The sequence below is a fragment of the Onychostoma macrolepis genome, chromosome 01 (assembly GCF_012432095.1).
Source record: "Onychostoma macrolepis isolate SWU-2019 chromosome 01, ASM1243209v1, whole genome shotgun sequence".
In the NCBI taxonomy this organism is placed as follows: domain Eukaryota; kingdom Metazoa; phylum Chordata; class Actinopteri; order Cypriniformes; family Cyprinidae; genus Onychostoma; species Onychostoma macrolepis.
The window spans coordinates 14072264-14096979 of NC_081155.1; the positions used below are offsets into that span (position 1 = coordinate 14072264).

Consider the following 24716-nt stretch of genomic DNA (forward strand, 5'->3'; position numbering starts at 1 on the left):
CTGGGTTTGGAGTTCACCAGAGCTGTGCAGGCTGTTGCTGGAATCCTCTTCCACTCCTCCATAATAACATCACGGAGCTGTTGGATGTTAGACACATGGTGCTTCTCCACCTTCAGCTTGAGGATGCCCCACATGTGCTCAATAGGGTTCAGGTCTGGAGACATACTTGGCCACTCCATCACCCTCACCTTCAGCTTCATCAGCAAGGCAGTTGTCATCTTGGCGGTGTGTTTGGGTTCGTTATTATGTTGGAAAAATGCCGGTTGGCCCAGTTTCTGAAGGGAGGGCATTATGTTCTGCTTCAGAATGTCTCAGTACATGTTGGAATCCATGTTTCCCTCAATGAACCACAGCTCCCCAGCAGCACTCATGCAGACCCAGACCATGATGCTACCACCACCATGCTTGACTGTAGGCAAGACAGAGTTTTCTTGGTACTCCTCACCAGGGCATCGCCACACATGCTGGACACCATCTGAGCCAAACAAGTATATCTTGGTCTCAGTAGAACCACAGGACATGGTTCCAGTAATTCGTGCTCTTGGACAGGTTGTCTTCAGCAAACTGTTTGCAGGCTTTTTTGTGAGCCAGCTTCAGAAGAGGCTTCCTTCTGGGATGACGGCCATGCACACTGACTTGTTGCAGTGTGCGGCGTATGGTCTGAGCACTGACAAGCTGACCTTCTGCTTCTGCAACCTCTAAAGCAATGCTGGCAGCACTCATACGTCTGTTTTTTGAAGCCGCTTCTGCACCTGATGCACAGCACGAGGACCTAACTTCTTTGATCGACCTTTGTGAGTCCTGTTCCGAGTGAAAACAGTCTTGGAAAACCTCTGTATGCCACTGGCCACTGTACTGTAACTCAGTTTCAGGGTGTTACTGATCTTCTTATAGCCTCGGCCATCTTTGTGGAGAGCAACAATTCTAATTCTCAAATCCTCAGAGAGTTCTTTGCCATGAGATGCCATGTTGAACATCCAGTGGTCAGTATGAGAGAATTGTACTCAAAGCACCAAATTTTAACTGCACTAATACAAGATACACAAATTTGTATAGTCCTGTCAAGTGTACTCACTTTTGTGAGATACTGTATATGTACATACACATATACAGGTGCTGGTCATATAATTAGAATATCATCAAAAAGTTGATTTATTTCACTAATTCCATTCAAAAAGTGAAACTTGTATATTATATTCATTCATTACACACAGACTGATATATTTCAAATGTTTATTTCTTTTAATTTTGATGATTAGAGCTTACAGTTCATGAAAGTCAAAAATCAGTATCTCAAAATATTAGAATATTACTTAAGACCAATACAAAGAAAGGATTTTTAGAAATCTTGGCCAACTGAAAAGTATGAAAATGAAAAGTATGAGCATGTACAGCACTCAATACTTAGTTGGGGCTCCTTTTGCCTGAATTACTGCAGCAATGCGGCGTGGCATGGAGTCGATCAGTCTGTGGCACTGCTCAGGTGTTATGAGAGCCCAGGTTGCTCTGATAGTGGCCTTCAGCTCATCTGGATTGTTGGGTCTGGTGTCTCTCATCTTCCTCTTGACAATACCCCACAGATTCTCTATGGGGTTCAGGTCAGGCGAGTTTGCTGGCCAGTCAAGCACAGTAACACTATGGTCATTGAACCAGCTTTTGGTACCTTTGGCAGTGTGGGCAGGTGCCAAGTCCTGCTGGAAAATTAAATCAGCATCTCCATAAAGCTTGTCAACAGAAGGAAGCATGAAGTGCTCTAAAATTTCCTGGTAAATGGCTGCGTTGACTGTGGACATCAGAAAACACAGTGGACCAACACCAGCAGATGACATGGCAGCCCAAATCATCACTGACTGTGGAAACTTCACACTGGACTTCAAGCAACATGGATTCTGTGCCTCTCCACTCTTCCTTCAGACTCTGGGACCTTGATTTCAAAATGAAATGTAAAATTTACTTTCATCTGAAAAGGGGACTTTGGACCACTGAGCAACAGTCCAGTTCTTTTTCTCCACAGCCCAGGTAAGATGCTTCTGACGTTGTCTCTGGTTCAGAAGTGGCTTGGTAGCCCTTTTCTTGAAGACGTCTGAGCGTGTTGACTCTTGATGCACTGACTCCAGCTTCAGTTCTCTCCTTGTGAAGCTCTCACAAGTGTTTGAATCGGCTTTGCTTGACTGTATTCTCAAGCTTGCGGTCATCCCTGTTGCTTGTGCACCTTTTCCTACCCAAATTCTTCCTTCCAGTCAACTTTGCATTTAATATGCTTTGATACAGCACTCTGTAAACAGCCACACCTTTCAGTAATGACCTTCTGTGACTTACCCTCTTTGTGGAGGGTGTCAATGTTCGTCTTCTGGACCATTGCCAAGTCAGCAGTCTTCCCCATTATTGTGGTTTCAAAGAACAAGAGATACCCGGAATTTATACTGTAGGGATGGTCATTTAATGAAACCCAAATGTAAATATTCTAATATTTTGAGATATTGGATTTTTTACTTTTATGAGCTGTAAGCTCTAATCATCAAAATTAAAACAAAAAAACCTTTGAAATGTTTTAATGTACATGTAATGATATCTTTTTCACGATATTCAAATTTTTTGAGATGCACCTGTATATGCATGTTTATACATGTGTATATGTGTTTATACATATGTGTATATGTATATGCATATATGTGTATGTACATATGTGTATGTACAGTGAGGAAAATAAGTATTTGAACACCCTGCTATTTTGCAAGTTCTCCCACTTAGAAATCATGGAGGGGTCTGAAATTGTCATCGAGGTGCATGTCCACTGTGAGAGACATAATCTAAAAAAAAATCCAGAAATCACAATGTATGATTTTTTAACTATTTATTTGTATGATACAGCTGCAAATAAGTATTTGAACACCTGTCTATCAGCTAGAATTCTGACCCTCAAAGACCTGTTAGTCTGCCTTTAAAATGTCCACCTCCACTCCATTTATTATCCTAAATTAGATGCACCTGTTTGAGGTCGTTAGCTGCATAAAGACACCTGTCCACCCCATACAATCAGTAAGAATCCAACTATTAACATGGCCAAGACCAAAGAGCTGTCCAAAGACACTAGAGACAAAATTGTATACCTCCACAAGGCTGGAAAGGGCTACGGGGAAATTGCCAAGCAGCTTGGTGAAAAAAGGTCCACTGTTGGAGCAATCATTAGAAAATGGAAGAAGCTAAACATGACTGTCAATCTCCTCGGACTGGGGCTCCATGCAAGATCTCACCTCGTGGGGTCTCAATGATCCTAAGAAAGGTGAGAAATCAGCCCAGAACTACACGGGAGGAGCTGGTCAATGACCTGAAAAGAGCTGGGACCACCGTTTCCAAGGTTACTGTTGGTAATACACTAAGACGTCATGGTTTGAAATCATGCATGGCACGGAAGGTTCCCCTGCTTAAACCAGCACATGTCCAGGCCCGACTTAAGTTTGCCAATGACCATTTGGATGATCCAGAGGAGTCATGGGAGAAAGTCATGTGGTCAGATGAGACCAAAATAGAACTTTTGGTCATAATTCCACTAAACGTGTTTGGAGGAAGAAGAATGATGAGTACCATCCCAAGAACACCATCCCTACTGTGAAGCATGGGGTGGTAGCATCATCTTTGGGGTGTTTTTCTGCACATGGGACAGGGCGACTGCACTGTATTAAGGAGAGGATGACCGGGGCCATGTATTGCGAGATTTTGGGGAACAACCTCCTTCCCTGAGTTAGAGCATTGAAGATGGGTCGAGGCTGGGTCTTCCAACATGACAATGACCAAGCACACAGCCAGGATAACCAAGGAGTGGCTCTGTAAGAAGCATATCAAGGTTCTGGCGTGGCCTGGCCAGTCTCAGACCTAAACCCAATAGAGAATCTTTGGAGGAGCTCAAACTCCGTGTTTCTCAGCGACAGGCCAGAAACCTGACTGATCTAGAGAAGATCTGTGTGGAGGAGTGGGCCAAAATCCCTCCTGCAGTGTGTGCAAACCTGGTGAAAAACTACAGGAAACGTTTGACCTCTGTAATTGCAAACAAAGGCTACTGTACCAAATATTAACATTGATTTTCTCAGGTGTTCAAATACTTATTTGCAGCTGTATCATACAAATAAATAGTTAAAAAATCATACATTGTGATTTCTGGATTTTTTTTTTTTAGATTATGTCTCTCACAGTGGACACGAACCTACGATGACCGTTTCAGACCCCTCCATGATTTCTAAGTGGGAGAACTTGCAAAATAGCAGGGTGTTCAAATACTTATTTTCCTCACTGTATGCATGTATATGCATATGTGTATGAACATATATATATATATATATATATATATATATATATATATATATATATATATATATATATATATATATATATATATATATATATACATATACACAGTGGGGGAAAAAAATTATTTGATCCCCTGCTGATTTTGTAACTTTAATGGTAGGTTTATTTGAACAATGAGAGACAGAATAACAACAAAAAATGAGTGAAATAAGTATTTGACCCCTTCGCAAAACATTACTTGGTGGCAAAACCCTTGTTGGCAATCACAGAGGTCAGACGTTTCTTGAGCCACTCCTTTGTTACCTTGGCCGTGTGTTTTGGGTCATTGTCATGCTGGAATACCCATCCACGACCCATTTTTAATGCCCTGGCTGGCTTCAATGCCCTGGCCCTGACGGTACATGGCCCCATCCATTGTCCCTTTAATGCGGTGTAGTTGTCCTGTCCTCTTAGCAGAAAAACACCCCCAAAGCATAATGTTTCCACCTCCATGTTTGATGGTGGGGATGGTGTTCTTGGGGTCATAGGCAGCATTCCTCCTCCTCCAAACACGTTGAGTTGATGCCAAAGAGCTGGATTTTGGTCTCATCTGACCACAACACCTTCCCCAGTTCTCCTCTGAATCATTGGCAAACTTCAGACGGGCTGTACATGTGCTTTCTTGAGCAGGGGGACCTTGCGGGCACTGCAGGATTTCAGTCCTTCACGGTGTAGTGTTTTACCAATTGTTTTCTTGATGACTATCGTCCCAGCTGCCATGAGATCATTGACAAGATATGATGTTTCATTAACAAAGTTCGGGAGGAGCACGTCAGATACTTAGCCTAATTAGACACAAGTGGCACACAATCAAGTAATCAATACACAGATATAAATACAGCTGACATACCTCTACTCATTTGATGGTTAATCAGCATCCCTCCACCACCCCTTCTCCACCATAACCACCAAGTTCTCACCACACTATGGGGGGTACTCTGGGTTCGGGCCATTCCCGAGCTCAGGGCCCTTCCCCGGACAGCACGCCAACAACGTATTACCATACTCGCCAAATACGCATTACGTTACTCGTGCTAAATATATGTAAGTGTGAACTCGTGAACCTCCCGTGTAGTTCTGGGCTGATTCCTCACTGTTCTCATGATCATTGAAACTCCACGAGGTGAGATCTTGCCTGGAGCCCCAGACCGAGGGATATTGACAGTTATTTTGTGTTTCTTCCATTTGCGAATAAATTGCACCAACTGTTGTCACCTTCTCATCAAGCTGCTTGGCGATGGTCTTGTAGCCCATTCCTGCCTTATGTAGGTCTACAATTTTGTCCCTGACATCCTTGGACAGCTCTTTGGTCTTGGCCGTGGTGGAGAGTTTGGAATCTGATTGACTGATTGCTTCTGTGGACAGGTGTCTTTTATACAGGTAACAAACTGAGATTAGGAGCATTCCCTTTAAGAGAGCGCTCCAAATCTCAGCTTGTTACCTGTATAAAAGACAACTGTGAGTCAGAAATCTTGCTGATTGATAGGAGATCAAATACTTATTTCACTCATTAAAATGCAAATCAATTTAAAAATTTTTGAAATGCCAATAATAAAAAATATAATGATAAAAAAACAGTTAAAAATAATAGACTGATCATTTCTTTGTCAGTGGGCAAACATACAAAATCAGCAGGGGATCAAATAATTAGGGGATAAAAATAATAACCCTTTTCTCTTAATTTTGAGTTTATTCTCAACATTTTATTTAAACTTATTTAACGTTTTTTTTTTTCTCTAAATTGAACGACTTTTAATCTCAAAATGGTTTTATTTTTTTATTATTGCTTGGCTCTAATCCTCTTCCGTAGGCATATGTTTATATTTAACAACAACAAAAACGTTTTTAACACTCTTTCCCCCCCATATTTTTACTTGTTTATGCGTTTTAACTAGTTTCAAAAAAAGGGGGAAAAAAGAAAGTGAAATGTTTAATATTTAATATATTATGCAGTGTTTCTTCTTGAGTTAATTTATTTCCAGGATTTTTTGATATTTTAATTGGAAATTAGCCAGAAAATACTCAAGATTCAGTAAGAATAATTTTTTTTTCTTTGCATTTTCCATCTTTTAAACATTTTTGAAAGCAACTTCGCAACTGTGAGTGTTGCCACCTAGTGAACCCACCAATTCCTGCACATACATGTGGTTTTGAGCTGCGAACAGACCACTCAGATCCTGCTGATAACAAAATTTACTGGCAAACATAAAACCGAGGCACACTTTCTCCAGTTCTTCAAAACAATATTTTTTTCTTCCTCTCAGAGCATTTCGAGCCACCTTCTCTGGTTTTGGGGGAAAGGGAAAGGTTAGACCGAAGGAAGGAGGTGTGTCGGTCCCAGCTGCAGGCTTTTTGATTTGCCTCAGGAGGTGAACGGGCCAATTGAGTGACACAGGGCCATGCCTGTTATCTTAACCTCCCACACTTCAAAGCGCTGCCTCGCTACCGCCGAGCCAAAGAGAAGCACTGAGAGCGGCTGGCCCTCGAATACAGAGGAGCATTTCATTTCCTGCGAGCCAGGCCTCAGCATTCCACAGCGCAAATGGGAAGTAGCTCTTGAATCCCTGCGTTTGTATGGGAGCGGACTGTAAAGCGTGGCCCGACGGCACCGTCCTAACCTCTCCAAACACCCCGACGTGCCCCCTCCCCTTCCAACAGGAGGCTGGCGGGGAAAGGCAGAAGAGCATGCCAGCGTTTTTCATCTGTGGCCGGGAAGGAAAAACGCTTTCCAGGAAGGGGGCGCAGGGCACAGGGAAGCTTTGAGTTCATAGGATAAAATGGCTGGGCAGGGGAGGTAAATAAAAGTGCGGTGGCTCTCTTTCTCTCTCCTGGGTCGGCACCAGGGTCAGCGCTCCCTGGAAAAGTAGTTGCCTTTCATCCACATGTGGTAAAGCCGTCCACACGGGTGTAAGAGTGTATTTATGTGTGAAAGTGGTCCAGGGTGGAGTTGTGGAGCAAAACTGACATGTCGCAGAAAAAGGTTGCGTTCGACCTCCGCTCCAGGGAGGAGCCCGCTACTAGTCTTGCATTTTATCCATCTCCTTCTCTCTCTCTCTCAAGCTCTCTATCCATCAGAGGTTTGCTCCTGTATTCCTGCTTCTCACTTTGATCAGGAATTCCATTTGATGCACTTCTGAAATAGCCCCATACAGCTTGTCGACCAAAATAGAGTCTGTTACATTTAATATTTCACATCTCAAAAGGGATTCAGATTGGACAAACAGATTGAGATGGAAAACTTTTGGTTTCTGAGAATACGATTCTTGATTAATGTTGGACGTGGGATTCTTTTTTTTTTCTTTGAAACTGCTATGCTGGGGATTTTTTTTTAGTGTGCCAATTTGTTGAAAGCTTGCAATCTGTTTTTGCTATAAATGTCCTAATGTGCAATACACAAATTACAATGCATGGTAAAAAATTCTCAATATTTTTGTTTATTTCTGTCATGTTTTCTTGAGACTGTACAGTACAGTTACTAAGAATTGAAACATATTCAAAATATTTTTTTCGTAGTAAATGACTATTTTCATTTTTGTGTGAATATCCCTTGAAAAACTGTATAATAATAATAATAATATTTTAGAATTCTCCTTTTAAATATGTTGTTAATTATTCCTTGTATATGTATGTGTGTATATGTCTATAAATATTATTATTATTTTTTTTTAATCTATTATTAAACTCACCATGTTTTTTTTTTTTTCCTCCATTTGTGTTCTACAGGAGGAAAACGGACTTCTTTTTCCTCTTGCAAGGCAAAGACAGCAGCTACAGGCCCCCTTTTAGAGATGGAAGCCTGCTAGATTCCTCAACCTTTCACCCCTCTGTCACTTCTTGACCCCTGCGGAATCTCCAGAGGGTCCCGGTCCTTGAATCTGCTCCTCGGCTGCAGGCGCTGCTGTAGAGATGTTGAACTGAGAACAGACAATCACCAACACAGGCCCTCACGCAGACCCGTGAATACTCGTTTGAACGTTCCTTTTTGTTTTCTGTCCTTAATTCACTCCCGAAGCCGAAGGCGTTGCACTGATTATGTTCCTCAACCGTTTGTAAAGCGCACATATGGCCACATGTAAACAAACCCACACACGTTCCTACACCTGTTCCTAAGTTATTCTAAGTTATTTGGCACCTCTGTCTTCTGTGTGTTCACTACGTCACTCCCTCATTTTCTTTCGTGCCCTATAAAATGTAGCAACACAGGGGCCTGACACACCTCACGGCGTTCTATGGCAACATTTTAGGGATCACGCATTGCCCTGGAAATCTCCATAGGTTGCGTTTTGCATTATGACACATTGGTGCAAAAAGGATCAATGTTTTAAATTCTCCTCAACATCTTGGGTTCAAGTTTATTTTGAATGCTTTTTTTTTATTATTATTATTTTTTTATTATTATTATTATTCTTTATTTTCATTTCTCGGTGTATATTTTAAGTGATTTTTTTTTATCATTATTTTATATATATATATATATATATATATATATATATATATATATATATAATGGTATATGAAAATAAGCTTGGAGACAGGAAAGCCATTTTTCTTGTTGAAGCGTCTTGCAGAAATAACATTTGAAAGTCTTCTTTTTGATAACTATTTGTAACGGATATCGACTTCTCAGTCTTGCGCAGATGTAAAATAATGCTCAATGTGTACTTTTTAAAAAGAGATGTCTGGATGTCACTTTTCTTGGTATTTTTGCAGGCAACATTAGGACAAAGGTGAAAGAGTAGGTACCCAGAGGCCTATATTTTATTGATCTAAATTGACAAATGAAGCAGATATATATCTATATATATTTACCCCAGCACTTGCCAGTCTTTCTTTAATTGCAATGTACCTCTGTCCTCTGTCTCTCTGGTAGGTAATAGAGTGGTCTTTTACCATGTTTATTCCATGCAAACATTTCCACATTTTATTCTTTTTAATTGTTCTCTTTTAGCATTTTCAGATGTTGTTTTTTTACGTTCATTGTCATATTTTGAAGCGTTAACTTGGTGTAGCATTTTGCTTCCAAGTGGTCTCATTTGAACTGTTTCAACGTCTTTTTTATGAAAATAAATAGGCATCTTTGACTGAAAACGATTACAGTATGTTTATTTTGTACATTTACACTGAAATGTTTCCTCGGTGTAAGTAGAGTGCATTTCTACAAGAAGCATTGGAAATGATAGAATATATCCTGTGGATCTTGGAGGAAATTTCAAAAGGCTCATTGAAATGAACGAGAAATAAAATAAAGCTTACTGTGCCTCAGTGTTCATTTTAATATGCATTTGAATATTCATGCGACCTTAAATGCATGCTATAACAAGGGGAATGATTTTCAATAAAGTTAAAAAGATTCCATGGCTATTCATTTTTCTCCTTACAAATGCTCAAATGTGGGGTCTAAAAATGTATAAAGCATGATTTTGATCGCTGAATTGTTCAGTACGCGCGCTGAATGCAGTATGATAACATACACAACCGCTGCTTGTAGGATGTTTTCAGTATCAGTAAAGCTCACAGAGTTGCTGTCGATGTTTATAGTACCACAGTGCCACCTTACGCATCAAACACCGCCATCATGTGTTTTCTGGCGAGTTATTGACATTTGGTGTTTGTAATAAGTTCATAACCGAGGCTTAAACATGAAGACGGTCAGATACTGAGGCCAGTTTACGAAGAGCTAAATAATACTTAACTGTAGTTCTTAATAAAATGTCATTTCCTTTATGATTCACAATAGTACCGAGTTATAATTGCTAACAGTCTTTGTCCCGTTTCGATCCTTTTCTGTGGCCGTTGTGCTCATGTTTGGCTTTGTTAGGCTCGTCTGTTACAACAGATGTGTAACAATAGGCTAAAAAGGCCAATGTATATGACAGGGCGCCATCTACTGGAAGATGATGAAATCAAAACACTGCCTCATTATCATTACACTATTATTACTCTCATGCAGTTAATAGATTAATCTGAAGCATTAACGCCTACAGCATCGGCATAGCAAACTATCTGAATGGAAATTAGCAGAAATTATTGAATCTGTCACGTGATAATCGTCACATACACGTTTTCATTAACAATTATGCACTCATTCAAGAGCATTTTATAAGGACGAAATGCTTATTGTCTTTTCGCTTAAATAAGCATTAAAACAAGGTAAGTATAATTTGACATTATAAATAACTTAATTACCCTACAGACCCACTAGAAAATTAGAACATTATTTGATTACAGAATACATTAAAATATTATATTATTAGGATTATAGAATACATTATAGAATATTGCTCAATAACAACAATACTGATCATAAAGCAATATAAGCATATGTTTTTAAATTAAATATCAGTTAAAAATGACAAAAATTAATTCATTTTAAATGCATATATACCTTTTTTTGTATTTATATTATTTATTGTGTGTAGTATTTATCTCAAGGCTCCAATTATTGTTTGATCTTCAACACATTTTGTGAAAATATGAATATTAAATGTTCATTTAATAGGCCTATACAAATACAACATTTAATTAACTTTCACCCAAGTTTAAATATCTTATAAGTTCAGTTAAATTATTAATTGTCCCTCATATTAAAACATAGGGATGTGCAAGTGGTGTGATATAAAGCTGAATGAATTTTTTATTAATCGCATCCAAAATAAAAGTTTGTGTTTATATATGTGTGTACGGTGTGTATTTATATGTATAACACATATAGGCTATACACACACACACACTTAATATTTCTTAAATATGTGTATTTATATATAGCCTATACATAAATATACATAGTACACACACATACAGTCAAACCAAAAATTATTCAGACACCAGATATAATTTTTTAATATTTTCTTTACTAGTAGGTGCAGGACACAATAGTTCATTTACTGTATGTAAGTGAGGATAGCAAAATAAAGTAAACTGTGACGTATTTTACCCAAAAATTCTTCATACAGTGAACTACCGGTAAAATTGATAAAACATTTGGGACCAAAAATTATTCAGACATTTTGACCTGACCATGTTTTGCTAAAGTGTTTTTTTTTTTACATTTCTAATGTGACCTTTTTACACCACAGACTGAACAAAATTAAGCATTGCTTGGTAATTGGTTGAGCCAAATTGGTATTATCCAATTGTGTACTTAAATTTAACAGCTGACAGCTATTCACAAAGTTATCTGACATTATCAAGATGAATTTTGACACGGCTTAACTCTGAGTTCTAGTCATGTTTTATTACCATTTTCTAAACTATAGCGAATAAACTGTGATAATGTGAGAAATGTTAAAGGTGTCTGAGTAAATTTTGATTTGACTGTGTATTATGTAAACAAAAACCTTTATTTTGGATGCGATAAATCGGTTTGACAACACTACTTTGAATATTAATAATGATTATTTATTTAACTGGTTATAGACAAAGTAGGCTTACCTGTAACAGCATAATCATAACATTATGTAAATACAGTAATAAGGAAGTTTGAAGTGTTTTGGCTTTGTCGCAATGTTCTGATCAAAACAACAACACCGTGGCTTTCCATGTCAAGTTGTTCTATAAGAGCTCATTTCCTCTGTTGTGATGTCAGTGTGAAGATGCTCAGACACCGTGTCATTTCCTGCGGTCTGCTCTCTCTTCCGTGGGCATCAGTGAGTGTAATGGCAGTCTGCCAGAAACCCTGAGTGACCGGCGGCCTCAGAACAAACAACAATATGAGGAGAAATCTGAAAAATGGCTTTTTGATATGGAAAACCCTGAAATAGGAAACTCTCCGCTGTTCCCATCAAGTATTCACACGGACAGAATTCCCAGGAAGGCCTCATCTTCCGGAAAGAGTGAAGTTATTCCGAGAAATGCTCGGAAATCATTTGTTTGAGGACTTCACTTTATTTAATATATTGTTTAGCACAATTAGACAATAAATTTCAACGACCACGAGTTTGTGGTCATTGTATTTATGACAATGATTATCAAATCTGCACTGTAAAATTACAGGTTGTTTTGAATATTTCCAGTGTCATTGATAAATGATCTAAAAAACCTATAAAACGACTGAAGCTGCAACAACTGGAATTACATGCATATAAACATGTGCATTTATATTGGACATTGCAGACAACTGAAAATATATTCATGAATTCTTCAAAAGGCAAAGTTCTGACATATGTCTTACCACAAAATGTGAAGTGAGTCTGCAACAAGGGTATGTGAGGACACTGAGTTTGTGATTTTTGCTTATGTAACATAAGAAACTCAAGCCATCAGCAAACTATATTGCAGAAGTCTGAATAGCCAGGATTAAAGAAAATAGCCAAGCACCAAAAGTTAATATAAAGCACAAAGCATTTGAATAAATGATTCGTCGCTCTCTTTTAATTATTGATGCAACTTTAAAACGCTAGAAGATTAATGTAAATCATGTGTGCATACAGTGGCCACAAAATGTTGGGATCTTTAAATAAATGTCACTTGCTGTTATATTTTGTTATCTTCCGTAATGACATTTATAAGTGTTTAGGTGTGACAAGTGTTCAAAAACCTTCAGGGAAAATTAGTTTCTGTATTTTTATGGAGAACTACACTTTTTTTAATTTTTTTTTTAATATGCCAAATAAAAACTATTTTGATAGCTTTCTTGACAGGGAACCAAGTCTGAATAAATGATGAAACAGCGACATCTTGTGACTGCATGCTATATTATTAAGAGGCAAATAAGCATGATTGAGATATTTAAAAAAATTCTTACTAAAGGCATTTTTTAAATGCATCATTCTACTTCCTGATAATATCAACTTTTGCACATCTGACAATTAATTCAGTAATTACAAAAGACATGAAAATACATTTTCAAACCTTTTAATGCCACAGACATTCAGAATTAACGAACGTAAGCTTTTAACCAATCACAGCAAGGCACTAAATGTAGTGGTCAATATTTCTATCTTTCCAATCTTTCCTATCTTTTATGTCCTGATTGCATGAGTTCCAGTATTTCATACAGGACTTCCCTGTGACAAGTGGTGCATCTGATCACTCTCTTAACCTTGATACATTTATTAAATTCACAATCAAACCATCTTTTCAGGATGAGCAGCTCAGTCCAGTGCATTTGGCTGACAAGACTTCTGTTGTTTGTTTTAATCTTCACTTGTGTTTGTAGAATCCCTCGCCGGTTTTCTTGCCCAGTTTGCCCTCTGCTACCAGTTTGTTGAGCAGGGGACTGGGGGCAAACAGGGGGTTATCGGGGTCCTTCTCATGCCAACCTACACAAAACCATAATTAGAAATCAACACAATACTTTTACATCAAAACTTGGTATGCTCAAAACAAAATGCTCACCGTCAATAATAAACTTGGAAGTGTCCAATCCAACATAGTCCAGGAGCTCAAACGGACCCATAGGATAACCGGCCCCTAGCTTCATGGCCACATCTATGTCTTCCTTTGAACCGTGACCTGCGAAATAAACAAAACAAAATGAAATAAGGAAATCTGAGCCATAATATGGTTGGGTATCTGTTCATAAAGCTTGACTGTACCTCTCTCGTGTAGTCGAACAGCCTCGAGCATGTAAGGAACCAGCAGACGATTCACTATAAAACCTGGAGTGTCCTGAGAGGAGAGCAAATGAGGGTTGAGGGATTTGTTCAAATCTCTAACCACAAGTACAAGCAATAGTAATAGTGATTATTGCGTTAGCATTCACTAATAATAAGAACTAGATAAAGTTTGAAGACAAACTTTGATGTTAGCTTGACAAAGCCTTGTCTGAAATTTGAATTTAGTTTTAAAAAGCTTTCAGAATTTTAGCACATTTTATGGTGTTGTTAATATCTTTCTAGCATGATTCAACTCTTCACTAAAATGTTTTAAAATTTTGAAAGCATGTTTAACACAATGCTGACACATTAAGCATGTTTCAACATGTTTCTAACATGTTTAAGCACATTGTTAGCATGTTTGAGGATGTTTAACAGATTGCTAGCACGATTAAGCATGTTTTAACATGTTTCTATCAAGTTTAACACATTTCTAGTATGTTTTAGCATGTTGCTAGCATGTTTCAAGCCTGCTCAGGACATTGCATGTTACTATCACATTTATGTTGCTAGCCTGGCTAGCTAGGCTAGTTGTTAGGCTTTGTTTTAGCACATTTTTAGCATGGTTTAACACATTGCTAGCATTTTGTAACATATTTCTAGCATGATTAAGCATGTTTTAACACATTGCTAACATGTTTTAGAATACTGCTAGCATGTTTCTATCATGTTTTACTACGTTTGCTAGCTTGCCCTAGTCTAGGTGTTAAGCTTTGCTAATGAGACAGACAGATACTGGATAGACAGAGAGACAGATAAAGAGAGATGATAAAGCTAACATAATATACAATATTTCAAAGCACATACTTTGCATGAGACTGGATGCTTCCCTAAAGCTTTGCTGAACTCAAAGAGAGCATCAAAAGTCTGTTGGCTTGTTCCTGGAGTTTTAATCACCTGGGATCACACAGTTAGTCAAGTCAGATAGACAATGAAACTACATGTTTAATATATTCATTTCAATGACAGCTGCAATATCTTGAAGAGAAGAGCTTGTGCAGTAAGTGAATCAAACTCAGTCCAGACCTCCACCAGCTTCATCATTGGGACGGGGTTGAAAAAATGCAGACCACCAAAGCGATCTAATCTGGCCGTGGAGCTGGCAATGTCTGCGATCGGCAGAGAGGACGTGTTGCTAGCGAAGATAGTGTGTCTGAATAGAGAGGGCAAACATCAAACCGAGCTTCGCCATTCATGCCATTACTTTTAGTGCACAGTACAAGTATGTAAATTAGAATGTATAAATGTACAGCTAAATTAAACACTGAATATAAACTCATTTCACAGCTCGTCAGAATACTAGATTCTCTGCATTAAATACTTTTTACAACCCGAATATAAGAACATAACAAATGTTTAAACGGAGAAATTTGACACTTTTATCCACTAAATGAGCTAATTTCAAATTTGATGCCTGCTACAGGTCTCAAAAAAGTTGGCATGGGAGCAACAATGGGCTGAAAAAGCAAGACATTTTGAAAGTTTTCAGCTGGGAGAACATCTATCAACTAATTAAGTTAACTGGCATCAGGTCTGTAACATGATTAGCTATAAAAGGGATGTCTTAGAGAGGCAGAGTCTCTCAGAAGTAAAGATGGGCAGAGGCTCTCCAATCTGTGAAAGAGTGTGTAAAAAGACTGTGGAATACTTTAAAAACAACGTTCTTCAACGTCAAATTGCAAAGGCTTTGCAAATCTCATAATCTACAGTGCATAACATCATCAAAAGATTGAGAGAAACTGGAGAAATCTCTGTGCGTAAGAGACAAGGCCGAAGACCTTTGTTGGATGCCTGTGGTCCTCGGGCCCTCAGATGCCACTGCATCACTCATCGGCATGATTTTGTCATTGACATTACTAAGTGGGCCCAGGAATACTTCCAGAAACCACTGTCGGTAAACACAATCCACCGTGCCATCTGCAGATGCCAATTAAAGCTCGATCATGCAAAAAGGAAGCCATATGTGAACATGGTCCAGAAGCCCCGTCGTGTCCTGTGGGCCAAGGCTCATTTAAAATGGACTGTTTCAAAGTGGAAAAGTGTTCTATGGTCAGACGAGTCCAAATTTGACATTCTTGTTGGAAATCACGGACGCCGTGTCCTCCGGGCTAAAGAGGAGCGAGACCTTCCAGCGTGTTATCAGCGTTCGGTTCAAAAGTCAGCATCTCTGATGGTATCTATTACAACAGCATGGCTTCGTATTAGAAGAGTCCGGGTGCTGAATTGGCCTGCAGTCCAGATCAGAGAACATTTGGCACATCATTAAACCAAAAATACGACCATGAACTCTTCAGCAGCTGGAAACCTTTATCAGCCAAGAATGGGACCAAATTCCAACACCAAAACTCCAGAAACTCATAACCTCGATACTCAGACGTCCTCAAACTGTTTTGAAAAGAAGTGGAGATGCTACACCATGGTAAACATGCCCCCGTCCCAACTATTTTGAGACCTGTAGCAGGCATCAAATTTGAAATGAGCTCATTTTGTGCATAAAATTGCAAAATTTCTCAGTTTAAACATTTGTTATCTATGTTCTATTGTGAATAAAATATTGGCTCGTGATTAAATTCTTTTAGTTTTCATTTTATTCAAATTTGAAAAACATCCCAACATTTCCGGAATTCGGGTTGTATAATGACACTGAACAGTTTAAGTGACTTTTTTTTTTTTTTTTGGTCAAATTATTTCCTATGTAACTGTGCTTTTTCTTTTCACATAATAAAATAGTTTCAAATAATGTCTATGTATTTGTTATTTTAGTAAGTAACCGTTTAATTAGTGGGAGGCTTAAATTTTATTTGCTACATAAATCCATTGAAAAGGCGGTTGTGGATTTTTGTGCCATCTAGTGGTCAAGAGGAAAATCAAATCAAATGCACCTTTAGCCCAAATGTAACCAATATTTAGTTCTTACTATTATTTTAACTGAGAGAAGAAAAATGTGTTTTTCTTACTCTGGGGCCACTTTGTCCAGAGCTCCAAACAGATCTTGTTTGACTTTGAGGTTTTCCACAATAGCCTCCACCACAAGATCAGTGCCCTGAACTACAGACACAGCATCTGAGTTTGTAGAGATGTTCTTCAGGACTTTCTGAAGGAACGCCTCTCCATCCTACAGAACGTGAACCACAGTTAATGAAATTAGCCATTAAATCCTTGTGACCTAGTTGGTGCTGTCAAACTAACCTCAGGTTTTTCTGCAAACTTCTTCTTCACCACTCTCTTCAGACTAGCCTCAATACCCTTTGCAGATTTCTTCAGTATGTCCTCAGATGTGTCCACCAGCACCACTGAATGTCCTGTGGATGCAGCAACCTAAAAAATAAAGAAATGAAGCCCATGATACCCTTGTTCTAATGACTGGGAAGTGTAATTCAGGGCATAGTTCACCTAATAATAAACATTCAGTCATCATTTCCTACTCAGTTCTCAGGAAATATACGGACACTATGCCAGAGAGATGTGCCGCTGTTATTGCTGCAAAAGGTGGAAATACCAAATATTAAAGGTAAAAGTGGATAAAAACAGTTCGAGTCACTGCATCCGATATTTGTTGTGCTCCATTTCATAATGGACATTATGAAATAAAATCATGTTTTGGAGGCAAAAAAAAGGTCAGTATTTTCAGATCTGTCAGGTATTCTAATACTTTTGGCCACCACTGTACTTTCTTCTGTGGAAAATAAAGGAAGAGTGCCTCAAGTAGAGGCTTCTTTTTTTTTTCTCCCATACACTGAAAGTCAATGGGTACCAACTATAGACTGTAAAGGTGAGTGAACATGAGTGCCAGTAAACAATGACTGAATTTTAATTTTAAAGTATTTAAAATATTTACTTAAAAACAACTTTAATATGCAATATAAACATTATGCATATTCAATATGTGTTTTATATAAATGAAAATGACAGGGATTTAATAAACGTGAAGGGTATGTGTGCAGGGTAAGTGGGTGAAAGGTCACTCATTGACATAAAGTTACAAGACTGTCGTAACGTGGGAGAAGTTTGCAACAAACTAGCCAAGATTCATTCACAAACCGTTGTCACCGCAATGCAACTAAGTTACACGCGACTCGAAACTATTAAAGACTGATCTTCAGTAGCTGTGTTGGTAGCTCTTAGCTTATAGCCTGGCTTGACAAAACACTAGCTCTTTGCAGAAACATACAGTCATATTTATTTACTTTATTTTTCATTTTACCTGTGCGATGCCAGCGCCCATCAGCCCGCCTCCAATAACAGTGACATGTTTAATTGCAGCATGTAGAGCAGCAGAGGATGAGAGGCTCCTGATGAACGGGCGCGTAACGAATGCCATGGCGGCGATCTCGCGAGTGACACACTGCGCGTGCACAAGCCGCTGCTCTGCGCGAGCTCGAGGACTGGAGCAAGGTGGCTGATGTGATCACGTGGTTGCCTCCCCTTGCCACGACCTTATAGACACAGTAAAAACCTGCTGATATTTTGTTATACCAAATCAAATCATATATTGTTTATGTGTTTATTGTTCTTGGTGGAGAGGTGTGTTTTTATTATTATTAACAAATGCGTTTTAATGCAAAACTATACTCTAAATGTTAATGACCAATTCTAAGTTACATCTATGTAAAATAAAAATAGACTATATTAATAATAATAATAATAATTTTAAATAATATTTTTGTTGTTACTGTAATTCATTGTGTAAGACTGGCCTTAACTTATTATATATAGGCTACATGATAGGCCTAATGCATTTGGTTCAAAATAAATGATTTCAGCCACAAATATAGATTTTGTTTACATATTTCCTAAACTCAGATGTTAAAATATGAAAATCTTTATAGAAATACAAATTATTTTATTTAAAACTGATTATGAATTTTAAAAAATGACCACTGTACCCATAATTATAGCATTGTTTTGACCACAACAAACCAAACTTTCATCAGTAGTGTATTGATTAGGGTAAAAAATAAGTGATTAGTGTAAAATGAGTGTAGTTGTTTACTAAGGAAACTAAGACTAAGCAGTCAGTGATACACTATGTGTGAAGAAAGCAAAGACAAATCAAAATAAATATCGCTTTCCAGCGGGATATTTTATTGTGCATCATTTCCAGTCAAGCAGTATTTTTGTCAAATAATACAAAAAGTGTGAAAATAGCATGTGCATTGGACATGAAATTCTAGCTATGAAATTAGCCTTAGCAAGACTGGCCATTTTATTCAAAAAATATTTCAATTTTAATTTCCACCACAAAATGACTTCAAACATGATACATAATACATTATTAGTAGACAAACTGAAATTAGTGAGTGCTGTTTTAAGAGAGCTTTAATCCCAGTATTTCAAAGGATCTCATTTCAGGTCCATTGTTGAACACCCATTCATGTTTTTATGACAGCACTAAAACAAATTTGAAAGAGTTTTCTGCAATAATTCTTAAAAAAAATGCATAACAGTCTCATAGCACAGTACAGTACAGTACAGTAAGTAATAATTTTGAGAGAAAAACAGTTCAGTTATCAGATAATGAAATGAATATTTTAAAATAAACGTAATAATAAAACTAAATTTTAAAACTAAAATATGTTGATATAATACTTAGTTCTTATTTCTTGAAATTGTTCAGGAACATTTCATATATAAACTAATCTCAAAACCTAAAAAAAAAACAATTAGGTTTTATTGGATTATGAAATGAATATTTTAAAATAAATGTAATAATAAGACTAAAATATGCTGATATAATACTTAGCCATATGTTCTTATTTCTTGAAATTGTTCAGAAAAATATTACATAAAATAATCTCAGACCTTTTGCTTGATCATGCAACCACAAAGGCCCTTACTTCATTTATGGTCCAAATGACAATTCTTCTTAATGGACAACCCGTGCAATTTGCTTCCCAGTGATGACTGTTTGAGAAATGCCTCTTTTTTTAAAGGCTGTTCAGCGTGCTTTCACACAGACAGTATATGGGCACGGAGCCAGAGTCAGGCCAAAGCGTCCATGCATGGATGGAGCAGATTTACCCTCAGGAAACCTGAATGTGAAGGCCTGCATCAGGCTGGTAAACATCAGAAACAGCTCCATCTTAGCCAGCTGCTCTCCCATGCACACCCTGCGACCTGCCAGATATACAAAACATCATTTAAACAAAGTTTTCATCGGAAAAGTAGTTATTAACATAAACCCTAAACATGTTAAATTGCTGGCTTCCAGGCTACGTGATTACAAACATACCTATTCCAAATGGAATAAAGCAATCTTTCCTGAGGAGTTTTCCCTGTTCATCCAGAAATCTGCCTGGATTGAAGTCATCAGGATTTTCCCACACGGTGGGATCCCTGTGTACTGACCAGAGGTTTGGGATGATAACTGTTCCTTTAGGAATAGTGTATCCTCGGAATTCTGGGAAGAGACAAATGTAGCTGAAATATTCAGTTGTTTGTGCTATTTAACGTGTCCTTTGAAAGTATTTGTACAGTCATAATATTTGTACACCCTTTGGATTTAATATATAAAATACAGATTCAGGTAAAGTCTGACAGTTATCTACCTTGTAGTGCTAACATGTGGATTATGGTAAAGTTCAAGTTGACTTGGTTCAGTTTTATTCATTAATAATTTACTTTAGACAAACATTTAAAAAAAACAAAGCAAAAAAAAAAAAAAAGTTCAAATACATTCAGTTGGGCACGGTATATAAAATATATTCTCAGGCAAATCAAAAATTTGGATAAAAAATGATTCAGGTCACAAAAAAAGAAAAAGAAAATCTACATGTATGTATAAAATGAATATTTATAGTACTGTATTTATATTATATATATTTATTATAAGAACAGTATATTAGACTGGAGCAGAATAAAATCATTTAGAATTGAACAGAATAGAAAAGCAAACGAGACTGACACAGAAAAGAATAAAACATAATAAAACAGGACAGAATAGAACAGACTGGAGCAGAATGGAATCATTTAGAATTGAACAGAATTGAACAGTAGAAGAGCCGACAGAATAGAAAAGAATAAAGGCATAATGTAATGCAACCAGACATTTTACTTTTGAGTGTGTTTTTTTAATTAAAAGTGTTTTATATATATATATATATATATATATTAGTGGTGGGCATAGATTAATTTTTTTAATCTAGATTAATCTCACTGTAATCTTGGAATTAATCTAGATTAATCTAGATTAAAATGGCTCATTTGAATTCTGCCAAGTAGATCAGAATAAGTTCACTACTAGTAGTAAACAACTAGCAGTCATCAAGAATTTAATATTGATAATAACATTGAAGACATTGTATGATTATTCCTTAAAGATAAGGTTTTAATAGTTTTAGTAGTAGTAGCCTATTACGTTCTGCCCAATGTCTTCAAGTGAAACCGAACTTTTATTTTGACGGGTTGCCGTGAATACCTTTACATTTCTGTGTATATGATATGAGGATAGTTTTTCTCAAATGAAACGGTCAAATGCTCATGAAGTGACTCTCAGAGCAGTTCTGGAGATGTTGTTCATGTATTTATGTCCTCATTTAGTGAGATGACAGACGTTAATATCACCGCAAGCATCACGCGGGCTTCTGTATGAGTAGTGAACAAACCCGCGCGTCTGCGCCATACATTAACACAGAGACACACAGAAGTCATATTTAAATAGACGTTTTGCGGCTTAATATTTACAAATAGGAGTGGGAGTGTGCTCACTTGTGTGCGCGCTTACGTTTGTTTGTGTGTGTGTGTGCGCGAAGGTGAAAGTCATCATAGCTTGCGTAGTATAGACTCAGCTCCCAACCCAACTTTGAGAATAGATTAACGGCGATATTTTTTTTTATCGCCCGATAAGAGTCTCACGTTAACGCAGCACGTTAACGCCGATAACGGCCCACCACTAATATATATATATATATATATATATATATATATATGATTATAAAAATTAACTATATGAACTATATGAATTTGTGAATGTAGCACAGCTAATAAGTTTCATGATTCTAAATAGGCATGAGGTAAACATACATCAGACAGCAAAACTTTCCTATTTTGTCTGCCAAATGCCAAACCTCACCTGTGGTTTCCGAGGCCATGTGGGGTATAGACAGAGGAACTACTACAGTCATCCTCTGCACCTCCATAATGGTGGCTTCTGTGTACGGCAAACTGCCCTTATCAGTCAGAGATGGGACTCTCTCAGATCCCACCACCCCTTCAATCTCCTGCTGAACCTTCTCTGAGGGGTCATCAAACAAAGATATCATATATAACCAGAACCCAAACCTTCAGACATTTGTAAATTACACTCTACAGCACTGGTGCACATACCTTGCACATCAGGATACAAGGACATATAGAGAATACTCCACAGCACGCTGTTTGTGGTAGTATCAGTGCCTGCAATAAAGAGGTCTCCAATGATGTAGAAGAGATCGTCCTCTGAGAACAAGCTCTCTTCTGAATTATCGCCGTTTTGCTGGGCCAGCATCTCCACCAGATACATGTCTATGAAATCCCTGGGATTCTCCGGATCCAGCGTGGCCCTGTGCTTCACGATGATCTTCTTCAGGAAGGCTGTGATGTCGATCTCCGCGCGCCGCAGCTCTTTGAAAACGCCGCAGGGCAGGTAGTAGAGCCAGGGAAAGACATTGATCAGCAAAATGGATGTGCTGACGCTAATCTCCAGCCCGTGAGACATGAGATCCAGCATGGTGCGGAACTCCTGGTCCTGGTGATGGAAACGCTGACCCAGACTCATGGAGGAGATGACGTTGGAGACAGCATTGCTGATGAGGGGAGTCAGATCGATACCAGAAGGCCCTGCTTTTTCGATGAGGCTCAGCAGTTCTGTTTTAATCATGGTCAGGCCTTCGAGGATGCACGGCTCCAGACTCAGCTTGCCAAAGCCAAAGCTGCGCAGAGTGCTGTGACAGAACTTACGGTTTGTGCGCCACAGCGGGCCATACGGTGCAAACACAATCCCTGTGAACAACATTTGGTTCAAACATGCAAAGCTTCATATTTAGCTTCAAATCTAACTTTTTCAAAAATTTACAAAAACTTAAAAACAATTGTAAAATAAATAAATACATTTGTTTTAGCATTATTTTATGAGCCCCAATTATCAATATTTGGAATTATATCAAGTACTTTGCACTTGGATTTCTGAAACCAGGCTCAGACATTCTATTCAATTTTTTTTTTAATTCTGTTGTGACTTGTTCTGTTTCATTCAATTCTGTTCTGCAGCATTATAACATATTGCACTAAGTTGTTCTGTTCTGCTCCAGTCTATTCTACTGTTCTATTCTATTCTATTCTACGTTTCTCTACTACTGTTCTGTTCAATTCTATTCTATTCTGCTTCAGTCTAACATACTCTTTCATACTTTTCTACTCTTTTCTGCGTCAGTCTTCGACTGTTTTATTCTCTTCAATTCTAAATGATTCTATTCTTGTCCAGTCTGTTATACTGTGTTCTAATGTATTCCATTCTGCATCAGTATCTGCTGTTATATTCTGTTCAATTCTAAATTAATCTGTTCCATTCTGCTCCAGTCTATTTTACTATGTTTTAGTCTATTCTTTTCCATTCTTTGTTTTATTTTGTTCTAGTCTATTCTGGGTCAGTCTCTTCTACTGTTCTGTTCTGTTCAATTCTACATGATTCTATTTTGTCCTGCTCCAGTCTATTATTCTGTTCCATGCTGCCCTGTTTTTCCTGTTCTATTCTATTCTGTGTCAGACTCTTCTACTTTTCTATTCTGTTCTATTCTAAATTATTCTGTTTTCTATTCTATTCTATATTCTGTTTTATAGTCTACTTTCTATTCTGTTGTTTTCTGTTCTATTCTAGTCTATTCTACCCTGTTTTATACTGTTATATTCTACATAATTAAATTCTATTCTGTTTTTCTAGGTTCGAGTCCATTCTGCTTTGTTTTTAGTTATATTCTATTCTAATGAGTCAGTGTCTTCTACTGTTCTATTCTGTTCAGTCTCTTATACTCGGTTCTATTCTGCTTCATTCTGCCCTGATTTGTTGTTGTATTCTAATATGCTCTGTTCTGTGTCAATGTCTTCTATTCTGTTCTGTACTTTTCTGCTCCAGTCTATTCTGTTCTGCTCTACTCTTGATCTATTATCATGGCATGCAGCAATCATTTACTACGACTGCTTATCTCACCTTTCCTCTTGGTGATAATCGTTACGAGCGGTATATGCGGTCTGTCCGAGAAGACCTCCGGATGGTTCAACATCGCGTCCCGGACAGTGTCATATCCTGTCAGCACGACCATGAGCTGAGGCCCAACAAAAATGCTGAATATGTTCCCATAGAGTTTGGACATCTCCATGAGTCCAGCCTGAGGTGACAGCGGATTCGAGGCCATCTTTGCAAACTCTTTGCGATTCTTTGCAAGTCGTCTTAAAATAAACGAAGGCACAAGGAAACCGCCGAAGTTTCCCACGATGGGCCATGGCTTTGGACCCGGAGGGATGTTGGCGTATGTCTGATGCCACGCATACTGTTGCAGCATACAGAAAACAATCACAAATGCAATCAAACCCACAATGTTTGCAGGCGAGAACACATACTGCCACAGCAAAGACGGGGAAGCGTCCATGACTCGCGCACTCATCAAATCCACTGACGCATAGTTCCTCCTGATCAATACTTGTTATCTGCTGATCAAACACATTTTCTTCCTGTGTTGATGGAGCTGCGGCATGGAGAGTGTGTTTTTGTATTTCTCATTGGCTGAGAGGAGCAGGCTGAGA

At 38.0% G+C, this 24716-nt stretch overlaps 3 protein-coding genes across 4 annotated transcripts in view; 1 reads left to right on the forward strand and 2 right to left on the reverse strand.

Moving 5' to 3' along the window:
• The window catches only part of lef1 (lymphoid enhancer-binding factor 1), a 49947-nt gene extending 41158 nt beyond the window's left edge, over positions 1–8789 (forward strand). For both annotated transcript variants that reach the window (XM_058792265.1, XM_058792255.1), the window contains one exon: positions 8068–8789. In XM_058792265.1, the coding sequence (XP_058648248.1) occupies positions 8068–8147 (80 nt within the window). In that variant the 3' untranslated portion in view covers positions 8148–8789. The remainder of the gene's footprint in view (positions 1–8067) is intronic.
• Positions 8790–13345: 4556 nt separating this feature from the next.
• On the reverse strand, positions 13346–18311 carry hadh (hydroxyacyl-CoA dehydrogenase). Its single transcript, XM_058791103.1, has 8 exons — positions 18145–18311; positions 17130–17258; positions 16898–17055; positions 14967–15093; positions 14748–14837; positions 13881–13953; positions 13681–13797; positions 13346–13604 (listed from the first exon to the last, which is right to left on the reverse strand). The coding sequence occupies exons 1-8, from the start codon at positions 18259–18261 to the stop codon at positions 13486–13488; spliced, it is 930 nt and encodes a 309-aa protein (XP_058647086.1). The 5' UTR covers positions 18262–18311; the 3' UTR covers positions 13346–13485.
• A 698-nt stretch (positions 18312–19009) lies between these two features.
• LOC131540211 (cytochrome P450 2U1) lies at positions 19010–24657 on the reverse strand. Its single transcript, XM_058774775.1, has 5 exons — positions 24124–24657; positions 22266–22919; positions 22012–22173; positions 20173–20340; positions 19010–20057 (listed from the first exon to the last, which is right to left on the reverse strand). The coding sequence occupies exons 1-5, from the start codon at positions 24575–24577 to the stop codon at positions 19879–19881; spliced, it is 1617 nt and encodes a 538-aa protein (XP_058630758.1). The 5' UTR covers positions 24578–24657; the 3' UTR covers positions 19010–19878.
• Between the last annotated feature and the right edge of the window lie 59 nt (positions 24658–24716).